Source organism: Gopherus evgoodei, chromosome 9 (assembly GCF_007399415.2).
Source record: "Gopherus evgoodei ecotype Sinaloan lineage chromosome 9, rGopEvg1_v1.p, whole genome shotgun sequence".
Classification (NCBI taxonomy): Eukaryota; Metazoa; Chordata; order Testudines; family Testudinidae; genus Gopherus; species Gopherus evgoodei.
In genome coordinates, this window is record NC_044330.1 from 32,918,297 (window position 1) to 32,931,744 (window position 13,448).

At 37.5% G+C, this 13,448-nt stretch overlaps 1 protein-coding gene across 1 annotated transcript in view; it reads right to left on the reverse strand.

Annotated features, from left to right (window-relative positions):
- Positions 1–1,901: 1,901 nt before the first annotated feature.
- Positions 1,902–13,448, reverse strand: part of TRPC1 (transient receptor potential cation channel subfamily C member 1) — a 38,848-nt gene continuing 27,301 nt past the window's right edge. The window contains exons 10-13 of the mRNA XM_030575375.1: positions 10,295–10,470; positions 6,392–6,593; positions 5,603–5,797; positions 1,902–3,313 (exon numbers count right to left, since the gene is read on the reverse strand). Of these exons, the coding sequence (XP_030431235.1) occupies positions 3,086–3,313; positions 5,603–5,797; positions 6,392–6,593; positions 10,295–10,470 (801 nt within the window). The 3' untranslated portion in view covers positions 1,902–3,085. The remainder of the gene's footprint in view (positions 3,314–5,602; positions 5,798–6,391; positions 6,594–10,294; positions 10,471–13,448) is intronic.

Below are 13,448 nucleotides of genomic sequence, written 5' to 3' on the forward strand. Positions count from 1 at the left end.
ATGAACCACACTTCTAGGTATATTTTATCCCATCTCAAGGCAGGGGGGTGGACTATGTGACTTTATGACATCTCTTTCTGGCAACATTTTTATAATTATAGACATGAAAATCTGAAACAAAAGAAAACTTTAGATTTTTTTCCCCCAACTCCAAAGAAATGCCTTTGCATAACATAGTTCTATAGTCTGTTGGGCAGGTAGAAGGAGAAAAGGGAATTACTGGCTTACAGACAAATAAAGGGAATGACGTGGAAATATTAATAGATGGGTATCTATAGCTTCCAGCCAACTTCCTTAAATTCCTAGGCTAACATATCTTGATGTGGTGTGTAATGCACTGGAAATGATAAGCTCACTCCAAATATTTGTTTCAAGTATATGTTTTTATTAATATCTAATACAACCATATTTTTCAATTTTTTTTCTTCCTTTCCTTTTTTGGAGTATATGACATAACACATACAGTGCACAGCTTTTCTGTTTGGATTATATACTAAACACCACTCACACCCAAGTCAAGAAATTGATCATCCTCTTGTCTTAGAACACACTCATTCAAATTAAAAAGCTGATGGACAATTCAGAATTTCTCTACAGAAGGAGATTAAAAGGCCTGATGTTTAAATCCCACTTGGGATATGCATAAATTCCATAGTAAAGAAAATATATTACTTTTACAAGAAATATTTTATAAGAACTTCCTCAAAAGGGGGAACATTGACAAAAGCCCCATCTCTCTATCAGCCCCAGGATCAGTTATGGTTATAGGCCACTTGGCTGCCTGCGCCTTTTGGCCTTAAAACTCACTAATTATCTGATATCCAACCCAGAATGTTAGGAGAACACTGCCTCGACAGTATTACTGCCAAACAACCCTCTAATTGTCATAAATATGTGTTTTTCATATTAAAAAAATACAGGAGTCTCACATTTTCTCAATTATAGTTTGTCAACTTGAATTATACACAAGCATATGAAGATATGGTACCCTCTATCACAGAAAGCTCACAAAGCCTTTACCTGCCATTGTAAGCACAATAAAAGTCACAAATAATTATGTTTAATAATAATTCTGACACAAACACCTTACAGTTGGAAGCAGTAAATTCAGGAAGAATATAAAATATCAAGATCAATTTAAAATAGCATATGAAAAAAATCTCTCACAGGGTACATCTACACTGCAGCTGGGAGGGTACTTCTCAACACAAGTAGCTAGACACATGCCAGCTCTGCTCAAGCTAGTGTGCTAGAAATAGCTGTGTAGCTGGGGTAGTGTGGGCAACAACTTGGGCTAGCTGCCTGAGTACAAACCTGCCTGGGCTCCCTAGATACATACTTGGATGGTTATAAAAAGCCACAGCCTGTGCTACCCACAGCTACGCTGCTACTTTTAGCAAGTCTGTCTATTGTTACTCCTGGGGGAATTGTGCGCCACTGCGCAATGCAGAATTTTGCAAAAATTCATGTTGTGCATGCAGAATTTCCTTTCCACCACATAAATGGGCTGCAGTGCTGCTTGTTGCCACTAGGGGCCGCTGGACCCAACAGAGCCCAGTTCTCACACATAGAGGACACTGCTGCGGGGTGGGGGGAGGGAGCTAGAGGGTTCCCAGCAGCCTCTATTCCCTGCACACCTTGCGAGGAGATGGCAGTGAGCATCAGGCTGTTTCTCCTTGGGTTCTGAGGAGTAGGGGAGCAGGTGTCTGCCTTGGGAGGAGCATCTCTGGGCTAAGGGGGGCCCTGCAGCTGGGCTCTGGGGACAAAGGGGGCAGAGAAACAGGAACTGGATTGTCATAGGGGTTTCTTTAACTTTCTACTCCTGGGGGGAATTGTGTGTGTGTCTGTATTGTTACCAACATACTTGCTGATAATTTATTTCAAAATACTTGTCAAAATAATTGAAACTGACATTATTATGTAGTGTTATTGACAAATAAAATTAGCAGAATTTTAAAACGTGCGCAACATTCTTAATCTTTTGTTGCAGAATTTTTAATACTTTTTTGGTGCAGAATTCGCCCAGGAGTACTATTGTGCTGGAAAACACATTCACAGCTGTGGTGTATACATACTCTAAAAGAGAGCCTTTTGAATGCACATCTTCCAATGTCGAGGCATAGTGTATGTTCTTACATAGAAAGAATTGTACAGTATTTCCATTTGTTTTAATAGAAAAGAAATGTTTAGCCTGGCAAACAAGTAACATTCATGCTCTAGACCGATATCTAATTCTTGTTAAAAATTATGTTTTCCTATGCCAAAGAACAACTGTGTGTAATCCAGATACACAAGGTTTTCTGAACACTACTCAAAATTAAGAGGCTAATTAAAAAAATCCCAAATCCCAAGAGTTGCATATTGCAAATGTACACACAGGGTGCTACCTGAAAAATCTTAACATGTTTTGAGAGGACACAACTATTTTAAACAAATCCATGAAAGTTCTGGCGATGGGTAGCTTATTTTGGCTCTATGTCCAGAGTTCAGCATCCACAGTACCCTGCAATTTTCAGGGAACAAATCACGAATTTCATTTCCCAATGTTTTACAATTGTTAATATTCAGTCAACAGCATCATGTACAAAAACATTTTCGGAGTCATGCAGTCTTCTGCAACCTACTTTAAATCATATACTGGTTAAATTTCTATTACGAAAGCACCAGGTATATTTTTAAGTATTGTTAAGATCTCCATCTTTTCCCACAACTTGAAAAAACAGTAACCAAGAGGGACAAAACAGCAAATATAGGGGAAATAAATGCAACATGCCAGCTATGAAGACCAAAGCCTGACAGCTAATGTGACCTGTCAAAAATCCATATTTTGGGAAACATTTATTGTAAAATGCTATGTACATATTTTACATACTGGTACATTACATACTTCAAGAGCTTAAAAGAATGACAGTTTTTGCATTCATTTCCACATCTTTTGAACTTAGCTGAAACTCATGCAAATACATTTTCAAATTTAAGGTTGTGCAAAAAATTTGCTTTTCTATTTGGTCTGGCAACAGACTTAGACCAACACTTTCAACTGTGAGTACCTAAAGTTAGACACGTTCCTTTTAAAATCTGGATCTTAGTTTCTTGGATAAAACATAGCATATTTAGATGTCCGAAAGCCAAGCAGATCCCTCATTTCATTTCGGAATTTTGATAAATCTTGCCGCAGTTCATTGAGATTTTCCACAGTTGCTTGATCCATGCTTTGCATCTTTTGTCTCATGGAGGTTAAGTAACGATGGACTAAACAACACATCACCTTTTGGTAATTCTCATCCCTCTTTTGTTTCAGATTTCTCCATTCCTTGAAACAAATATACAGGTTTATTAAACAAAAGGGATTTATTTTAATGTATTTATTTAATTTTTGAGCCCTGAAGCCAATTGCACAGACAGCATCACATATGTGCACACAAATTGGAAATCTCAATGTACCAATTCTCAACTTGCGTACATGTATGTGACACTGTGTGCAGCCTTTTGAGATAAAAATGAAGCCTACAATGCCCAATTCGTGAAGCAGAAACGAAGGTCTTTTAATCTATCTGGCTTGTAAAAAGTTATACAGATGTACGAGATTTCCATCTAGTCATTAATAGTATTTCTGTGCTTAAATGTATGTTCTGTACAGTCTTTCAATCTGGTTTGCTTGAAATATTTTTGGCTGCAAGAAGGAGCAGTAGCAATTAGTATACATAATTACAGGGTACATTAACTATGTTTATTTAAAGAAAATGTAAAACCAAAAAAATTAAGAGACTCCAGTGTTCCTTTTTTGGTTATTTATTTTGGCATGTCATGTGACATGTTTAAAATTAGTTGTCCCCCTCCCCACCTTCAGCATATTCTAACTGCACCATTTTCAAAATTATTACAAATTTCAACACTGAAGAAAAAAAGTGTTACTAGGTTTTACATCAAGCAGCAGGACCATTAAATATTTGGTTAGCAGGTTTGGTTTTATTGAAACATGGAAAATTATGCTAGCCTTAATTAAAAACCTCAATTAAAATCTGAAATAATTTTTTTTTTGTTCCTGTTCTGAGCTGACATTTATATTTTGGATTCACAGGCTTACAGAGTTTAAGGCCAGAAGGAACCATTAGATCATCTGGTCTGATTTTCTCTATATCACAGGCCATTATATTTCACCCAGTTACCCCATCTTGAGTTTAACAACTTGTGTTTGACTAAAGCATCGTCTAGAAAGACATCTAATCTTGATTAGAAGACATAATCCACCACTTCTCTTGGTAGTTCGTTCCAAAGGCTAAGCACTCTCAAATTAGAAATGAGGAAAACATTTTAAACAATGAATTTTCTGGCTTTAGCTTCCAGCTATCACTGGTTCTTATCATGCCTTTTCCTGCTAGATTATATAAGCCCTTAGTATCCCATATTTTCTCCCTGTGAAGATACTTATATGCTGTAATCAAGTCAGTCTTCTTTCTGATAAACTACACAGATTGAGATCTTTAAATCTCTCATTGTTGCAGGGCATTTTCTCCAGCCTTGTAATCATTTTTGTGGTGCTTGTCTGCACCCTCTTCAATATTTCAACATCCTTTTTAAAATGTAGGCTCCAGAACTGTTACATGGTATTCTATTATTGATCTCACCAATCCCATATACGGAGATAAAAATCACTTCCCTACGCCTGCTGACTACTTCCCTATTTATACATCCAAAGATCACATTAGCTCTTTTTTGTCACAGTATCACACTGGAGCTCATGTTGAGTTGCTTGTCCAACAGGACCATTAAATCCTTTACATAATCACTGCATTCCAGAATTTACAGTCCCCTGTTCTACAGGTATGGCCTGCATTATTTGCTCCTGGGTGTATAACTTCGTATTGGCTGTATTTAAAACACATTTTGTCTGAATGAGCCCAGGTTACCAACCAATCCCAATCACTCTGTATGATTGGCCTGTCATCATCATTACTTACTACTCAACCAATCTTTGTGTCAGTCACCAATTTTCTCAGCGGTGATTTTATATTTACTTCCAGATTATTGACAAAAATGCTGAAAAGCATCAGGCTTCTTACTGATCACTACAGAACCCCACTACATCCTCCCCCTGCCTCCCCACATTTGATAAGGATTCCCCACTGACAACTATTTTTTGAGCTCCATCAGTTACCCAGTTCTTATTTCATTTAATGTGGGCTCTGCAGATATTGTATAGTGCTAATTTTTAATCAGTGTGTCATGCGGTACTACATCAATGATCTTACATAAATATATTACAATTACTCAGTTACTTTCATCAGCTAAACTTCTCTCTTCAAAGAATTACATCAGGTTTGTTTGATAAGAACTATTTTCCATAAAAATCATGTTGATGGGCAATTATATTCTTACCCTTTAATTCTTAATTGACTTAATCCCCTATCAGCTTAACCATTATTTTGAATATAACTAAGACTATACTTAGAATATATTATTGTGATTTATTTATGATACCACCCAAAGCATGATAAGAACTTCCAGAGTAGACAAAAAGATAAATTCTCTTAGGTTCATTTCAGTAAGGAATATTTGTATGATTGTTAACATACACTTAACTTTCCAGACAATTTCTTACCTTTAGGCTATTCTGACGTTTGACTTTGCCAGTCGAAGTATGAGAGCCAATCCATTTACTAAGACTGTTGAAGAGATAGCAGATAGTCTTGGGAGAGGGAATGACATTGAAAGGTGGAGGTAGTGTGCATTTATCATCAAAGTAGCTAAGCCAAAGCTTGGCACGAGCAAATTTCCATTCTTTGTCTTCATGATTCTAAAATATCAGAAATATTAAGATAAGTGATAAAATGAACAAGAGTCTGCAAAAGAATATGTAATGTTATGAGAATTTATGTTAGTAACTTTATGTGGTTTACATTTTCCAGTACCTTAAACACAAACAATGAATAAATTCACCAATATAGGCTATGGCATAAAAAAAAGTCAAAACTATTACTGTGTCTAACCCACATGTTAAATGCATTTTAAAGAAATATCTGAAATAACCAAAAGGTTCAATGAACTGACAAAACCTGATTCTATACTCAGCTGCCATTAGACTTAATATTTAATTCCCACATGTCCGCACGTTAAAAAATGTTAACACTACAATACTTTGATACAATTTTAACAGGGAAAATAAAACAAGCCAAACATTCTTGTCTGATCTCTGCCATTCAGTTCATGACCCTACAAATACTTATGCATGTGAACTCATAGAAACTACTTGCGTGCATAAAGTTACTCTTGAATGTGTTTCCACAATCAAGCATTAGACCAGAATCCTCAGTGTAGAGACTAACACTCTTGTACAGCACCAAGAACATTGCTGACACTTTGACTTAAAAAATATAATTAATTTACTTACTGCTATCAGCTGAAAGCTTTTATGAAGCATCGCCACTAAGAGCTTGGTAAGGACAATCACAACCACTACGTTGTAGGTACCAACAATAACAGCGCCCACAAAAGACTGCAATTCTTCACCGTAGCTAAATCTAGTGACAAAGATTGCTACATGTGCAAGGGAGAATATGTACCAGAACAGAGCAAAGCAGGTGCCAATAAACCTACAAAAAGAAAATAATCTATAGTTAGATCACATATTAAAAAACTTCACACAAATGTAAAAGAAATTAACATGTGAGGTAGAAGCCAAACTTGAACAGCTTAATGGGACAAAATCGGAAGGCCCAGACAATCTTCATCCAAGAATATTAAAGGAACTGGCACATGAAATTGCAAGCCCATTAGCAAGAATTTTTAATGAATCGGTAAACTCAGGGGTTGTACCGTACGACTGGAGAATTGCTAACATAGTTCCTATCTTCAAGAAAGGGAAAAAAAGTGATCCGAGTAACTATAGGCCTGTTAGTTTGACATCTGTAGTATGTAAGGTCTTGGAAAAAATTTTGAAGGAGAAAGTAGTTAAGCACATTGAGGTCAATGGTCATTGGGACAAATTACAACATTGTTTTACTAAAGATAGATCGTGCCAAACCAACCTGATCTCCTTCTTTGAGAAGGTGACAGATTATTTAGACAAAGGAAATGCAGTAGACCTAATTTACCTCGATTTCAGTAAGGCATCTGACACGGTTCCACATGGGGAATTATTAGTTAAATTGGAAAAGATGGGGATCAATATGAAAATTGAAAGGTGGATAAGGAACTGGTTAAAGGGGAGACTCCAACGGGTCGTACAAAAGGGTGAACTGTCAGGCTGGAAGGAGGTTACTAGGGGAGTTCCTCAAGAATCAGTTTTGGGACCAATCTTATTTAACCTTTTTATTACTGCCCTTGGCACAAAAAGCAGGAATGTGCTAATAAAGTTTGCGGATGACACAAAGCTGGGGGGTATTGCTAACACAGAGAAGGACCGGGATATCATACAGGAAGATCTGGATGACCTTGTAAACTGGAGTAATAGTAATAGGATGAAATTTAATAGTGAAAAGTGCAAGGTCATGCACTTAGGGATTAATAATAAGAATTTTAGATATACATTGGGGACACATCAGTTGGAAGCAACAGAGGAGGAGAAGGACCTTGGAGTATTGCTTGATCACAGGATGATTATGAGCCACCAATGTGATACGGCCATTAAAAAAGCTAATGCAGTTTTAGGATGCATCAGGCGAGGTATTTCCAGCAAAGATAAGGAGGTGTTAGTACCGTTATATAAGGCACTGGTGAGATCTCATCTGGAATACTGTGTGCAGTTCTGGTCTCCCATGTTTAAGAAGGATGAATTCAAACTGGAACTGGTTCAGAGATGGGCTACTAGGATGATCCGAGGAATGGAAAACCTGCCTTATGAAAGGAGACTCAAAGAGCTTCGCTTGTTTAGCCTAGCCAAAAGAAGGCTGAGGGGGGACATGCTTGCTCTTTATAAATATATCAGAGGGATTAATATTAGGGAGGGAGAGGAATTATTTAAGCTTAGTACCAATGTAGACACAAGAACAAATGGGCATAAACTGGACACTAGGAAGTTTAGACTTGAAATTAGATGAAGGTTTCTAACCATTAGAGGAGTGATGTTCTGGAACAGCCTTCCAAGGGGAGTAGTGGGGGCAAAAGACATATCTGGCTTTAAGACTAAGCTTGATACGTTTATGGAAGGGATGGTATGATGGGATAGCTTAATTTTGGCAATTGATCTTTGATTATCAGCGGATAAATATGCCCAGTGGTCTGTGATGGGATGTTGGATGGGATGGAATCTGAGTTAGAAAAGAATTCTCTGCAGTGAGTGCTGGCTTGTGAGACTTGCCCACATGCTCAGGGTTTAGCTGATCGCCATATTTGGGGCCGGGAAGGAATTTTCCTTCAGGGCAGATTGGCAGAGGCCCTGGAGGTTTTTCGCCTTCCTCTGCAGCGTGGGGCATGGGTCACTTGCTGGTGGATTCTCTGCAGCTTGAGGTCTTCAAACCACAATTTGAAGACTTCAATAACTCGGACATAGGTTAGGGGTTTGTTATAGAAGTGGATGGGTAGGGTTCTGTGGCCTGCTTTGTGCAGGAGGTCAGACTAGATGATCATATTGGTCCCTTCTGACCCTAAAGTCTATGAGCATGAACTGCCAGCCTCATTCAGTTATTACTAATTAAGGGCCAGACGGATACTGTTGTTTATGTTGAATAGTTCTTTACATCATAAGCAGTCCTACTTAAATCAGCAGGGCTACTTATAGAGGAAGGTGCTACAGACTTGTCAGTAAGGGTATCACAATCTGCCCTAACTGATGATATATCAGAGCCTTTCTTTCCATTTCAAATCATTACATTTAAAATAGTAGTTTTCCCTAGAATACTTTTGGTCTCAACTCCTCCTCTCCAAAAACAAAACAAAAACAAAAAACAGACAATATCTAGATGCAACATTGGTTTAATCCAATGCCCAACACAGTGACTATTAAAGACTCTCATGGACTTTATTGAATTTTGGATCAGGTCCTATGTGAGTGAGGTTCAGTATTTAATGGTAACTGATCACCATAATAACATGAGACACCACCACTGAAGAAGTTATAGTTCTGCCAGAGAGACAATTACCAAGTAATTCAACTTTATAATCTCAGTGGACGCATATGAAACATTTTTACTATCTGCAGATCACTGCGTTTATAAGCAATACTGTAGTAAATATCTTCAAAATCACTTTGATTTCAACTTAATATCCAGCTGCTGTGGAGACACTTCACAATATATTAAAATACAAAGAACCTCATATTTCTTATCACTACAGTTTAAACAGGTATAGTTTGGAAAAAAAAAACCCAAACATTTCTGAGTCTTTACAGTTCATCTTGAAGTTGTTAATGTAGGAAGGAACATACGGATCAACCCACAGTGTGCAAATTTTCTGCTTATTAGAATTCCTTATGAAAAAATTGTCACTGTGCATACACTCCCAAATTCAATGTCTTTGTCATTCTAGAAATTAAAAAATACCAAAGCACTCCAATCTATATGATTATTTTAACAGCCTTCAAAAAAATTTTAAAGACATCTTCAGCTGATTGAAATAGAAGAAAGTATCTGTAAACCGAAACTTTTCTATGTTTCTTCTTTTACAATTTTGTACTTACAAGCATAAAAACCAATTGTAAGTAGGCAGCATGGTAGGTTAGCATAATAGCTTTTCATCACTTGATACCCAAATACTAATCCAATAAGTACAGCAAAGATTGTGTAATGGCACTTCTTTGCTCAAGTTGGTGCTATTAACACACTTCATATGCATTAAATTTGTTTACCCCGCTAAGCTTACCAAGGGTAGGTCTTGTACGGAATTTTTTATCCCAGTACTAGTTTTTAATATCAGAGAAAATGGAATTTCATAATGGATTGTTGGAAATCACAATACGCCACACACCGCCTGCACTGTAACAACAGCATCCTAGTACTGTTATATACTATAAGTGGGAGTGCCCACATTATATCTTTTTTTATTACATGTGTGGACAGGAGGGAACAGTTTTATTGTGTTAAGGAATGGCATTTTAGCCTCATAGGCTGAGTCTACACTGTGGTTTTGTGAGATTCAAACCACTCACGTTATACCGGTGAACAGACTTGATGCTTGTGTTTCTACTCGTGTGTTACTTAGAGACCTGCCAATACATCAATGTTCAGTTGATACCATTGGTGGAGCTGCAACGCTAGTGAATCCAGGTCATAGTTTTCCAGTATACATACACCACTCAGGTAAACGTCCTGCAGCAGATTTTTTAAATTAATATTTTATTTAACATTCTAAAACTCACGAATGGAATGTGTCATTGCTTTGCTGTTCACAGAAGATCCCTGCACAGTCCTTCTCTTCATTTACAGTAAATCCTTTGTCATACAGTTGGGTCAATCCAATTGTGAATGAGAACAAGACAAGAAGGAACATCCCCAAGAATTTTCCAAAGTCTTGCAACATCTGCCCCATTGAAATCTGTGGAACAGATTACCAATTTCCATTAACAATGAAATAATAAATTATCAATATTCCTTCACTCAGTCCCTACCAGAAAAAATATTGTGAATACTACTTTTTTAATTTAATGTCAATACCATTGTATAAGAATTCAGGACTGTAGCCAAGAATAGACAATATCAGATATATTTAGGATATAGAGATAAAATATAAGTATTTTTTAACATTGTAACACATAGTTAACAGGCCTGTAAGATATTAGGCTTAGACAAACAAGGCCTCAGGCCTAAAAACAGGCAGATTTGAGTAGCAATCTGAGGAGTAGTTTAAATCATTTTTCAAAACAAAATTGGTACATTTTTCCAGGATAGATAAGGCCTAAGTGCATTATTAGGTATATGTAAAAATGTATGACATTTAAACAAACATACAGTATGGGCTGTTTCCCACATTTAAGTTTTACAAAGTTATTCCACCATCTAATATTTACAGCACATATGATGGCCCTTACATCACGAGGTATGTGAGTTCTAAAACAGATTTAACCATGTAAAAGTGTTACCCTAATCCCTGAGTCACTATGAATACACACGACAGACAGACACAACTGACTTCCTCCAGAAACTCTTCAACATTAACAACCTCCCTCAGAACACTATCCTTGCCTCCCTATACACCAATATGCCTCACAACGACGGAATCGTTGTCTGCCTCAAATATCTACAATACAATGGACAGCACTCAGATATCCACCCCAAATTCATTGCTAAACTCATCCATTTTATCCTAATCCATAACAATTTTATATAACAACACACACTTTGTTCAAGCCATGGAAACAGCCCTGGATACTAGGATGGCTCCCCAATATGCCAACCTCTTCACTGGCTACCTTAAGGAGAAATTTCTGGACAAATGTACCATGAAACCAATTATACCTCTGTGACACATCAACGATATTTTGATCCCCTGGACAGACTATCTAAACTCCTCATAGATTTCCACCACAACTTCAACAACCACTACGTGTCCATTAAATTCTCCCTAGAACAGCCCCACACCAGCATCAACTTCCTGGAAATCACAATAAGGTGCAACAGTATAATCCTACAGATACCTATATACAAAAAACTAACAGATCACAATACTTACCTTCACAGATCGAATAACCACTCCGAACACACCAATAAATCGGTTATCTCCAGCCAGGCCTATTGATACAACAGAATATGCTCCAAGAAAAAAGTTAGAAAACACACTTAAAACCACCTTCACCAAACAAGGACACTCCACCAGAGAAGCATATCACATCACGGAATGAGCTACTCAAATATCCCAACAGAATCTGCTTCAATACGGAAATAAAACCCCTTCTGACCGCACACCCCGTAGTTGTCACCTACCACCCCACTCTGGAACCTATGTGGAACATCATTAACCAATTACAACCCACACAATGGAGACCACATCCTCAAATAAATCTTTCCCGAGTCCCCAGCTTCTGGCCTTCAAACAACTCCCCAACCTCACCAACAGAAGAAAGTTCCAGACCAGGATCCACCAACCCAAAGTGGCACCACGTCCTGCCATAACAACAGATGCAAAACCTGCAGATATATCTCCACTACTGTGATGATCAATACCTTCCACAACACACCTTTCAAGATTCATGGGCCCTACACATGCCTATCACAACATATGGTATACCTCATCCACTGCACTAAATGCTCCAACAACAACTACATGGGTGAAAACAGACAATCCTTACACTCTCAAATGAACTCACTCAGAAAAACGATAAAAGACAAAAACACCATAATCACCCGTGGGTGGGTGAACATTTTTCACAAAATGATTACTCCATATCTGACCTCTCAGTCTTTACCCTCAAAAGAAACCTGAACAACACCTTCAAAAGACAAGCCTGTGAGTTTAAATATATAACTTTACTAGACACTAAAAATCCTGGTCTTAATAAGCCATAATTCTAGTGTCTTTATTACCACAATCTATAGCCCACTAACCCCCGTTTTTGTCCTGGGATTGCAGGGTGTTAATGGGCCACTTCACCTTGAATGATCCATTAGAATGTGTGTTAACTACTTATTCCAGTTTCTATTTAGCTGTGACACTCTGAGTACCTTTCCCAGACCTGAAGACGAGATCTGTGTAGCATGAAAGCTTTTCTCTATCACCAACAGAAGTTAGTCCAATAAAGCTCAGTGGTTTGAGCATTGGCCGGCTAAACCCAGGGTTGTGAGTTCAATCCTTGAGAGGGCCACTTAGGGATTTGGGGATTTAGTTAGGGGTTGGTCCTGCTTTGAGCAGGGGGTTGGACTAGATGACCTCCTGAAGTCCCTTCCAACCCTGATATTCTATGAAAAATATTATCTCACCCACCTTCTCTCTAATATCTGGGGACCAAAACAGCTATAATACCACGGAAAGACAGACATATGAGCCATCATATATGCTGCACTGTGGTCCACTGTGTTCTAAAGAAAGTGATTTTAGTTTTACTTCCACACAGCTTTCTTGTTTTGGGGGCATGATATATACACTGGATCCAGAGATTGGTAGTATACTGCTATTTTATAGGATGTATACATCTTTGGACTATATGAAAAGGAAGGGATCTCTGTACCAAGCTGTGACCTAGGACAGAGAGTAAGAGCTGTTAGATTTAGTATTTCCTTAAATTTCATAATTTTGTAACACAAGTTACAAAACCCAGCAAAACAAAATTATGCCCCCAAAACATGAAAGCTGCATGGAAGTTTAAAAAAAAATAAAAAAATAAAAAAAGCACTTTCTTCAGAGTACAGTGGACTAGGCAACTAGTACACAGATCAGATACCTGTTACTGTAACTACAGTCACACTATATCTTTCCAAGTGTTTATAATTTGTAGACAACTTGAAAGCTGAAAATGTTAGTATACAAAACCAAATTTTGTAAAAAGCTCTTTTTAATATATCTAGTATTAATAAACTTAT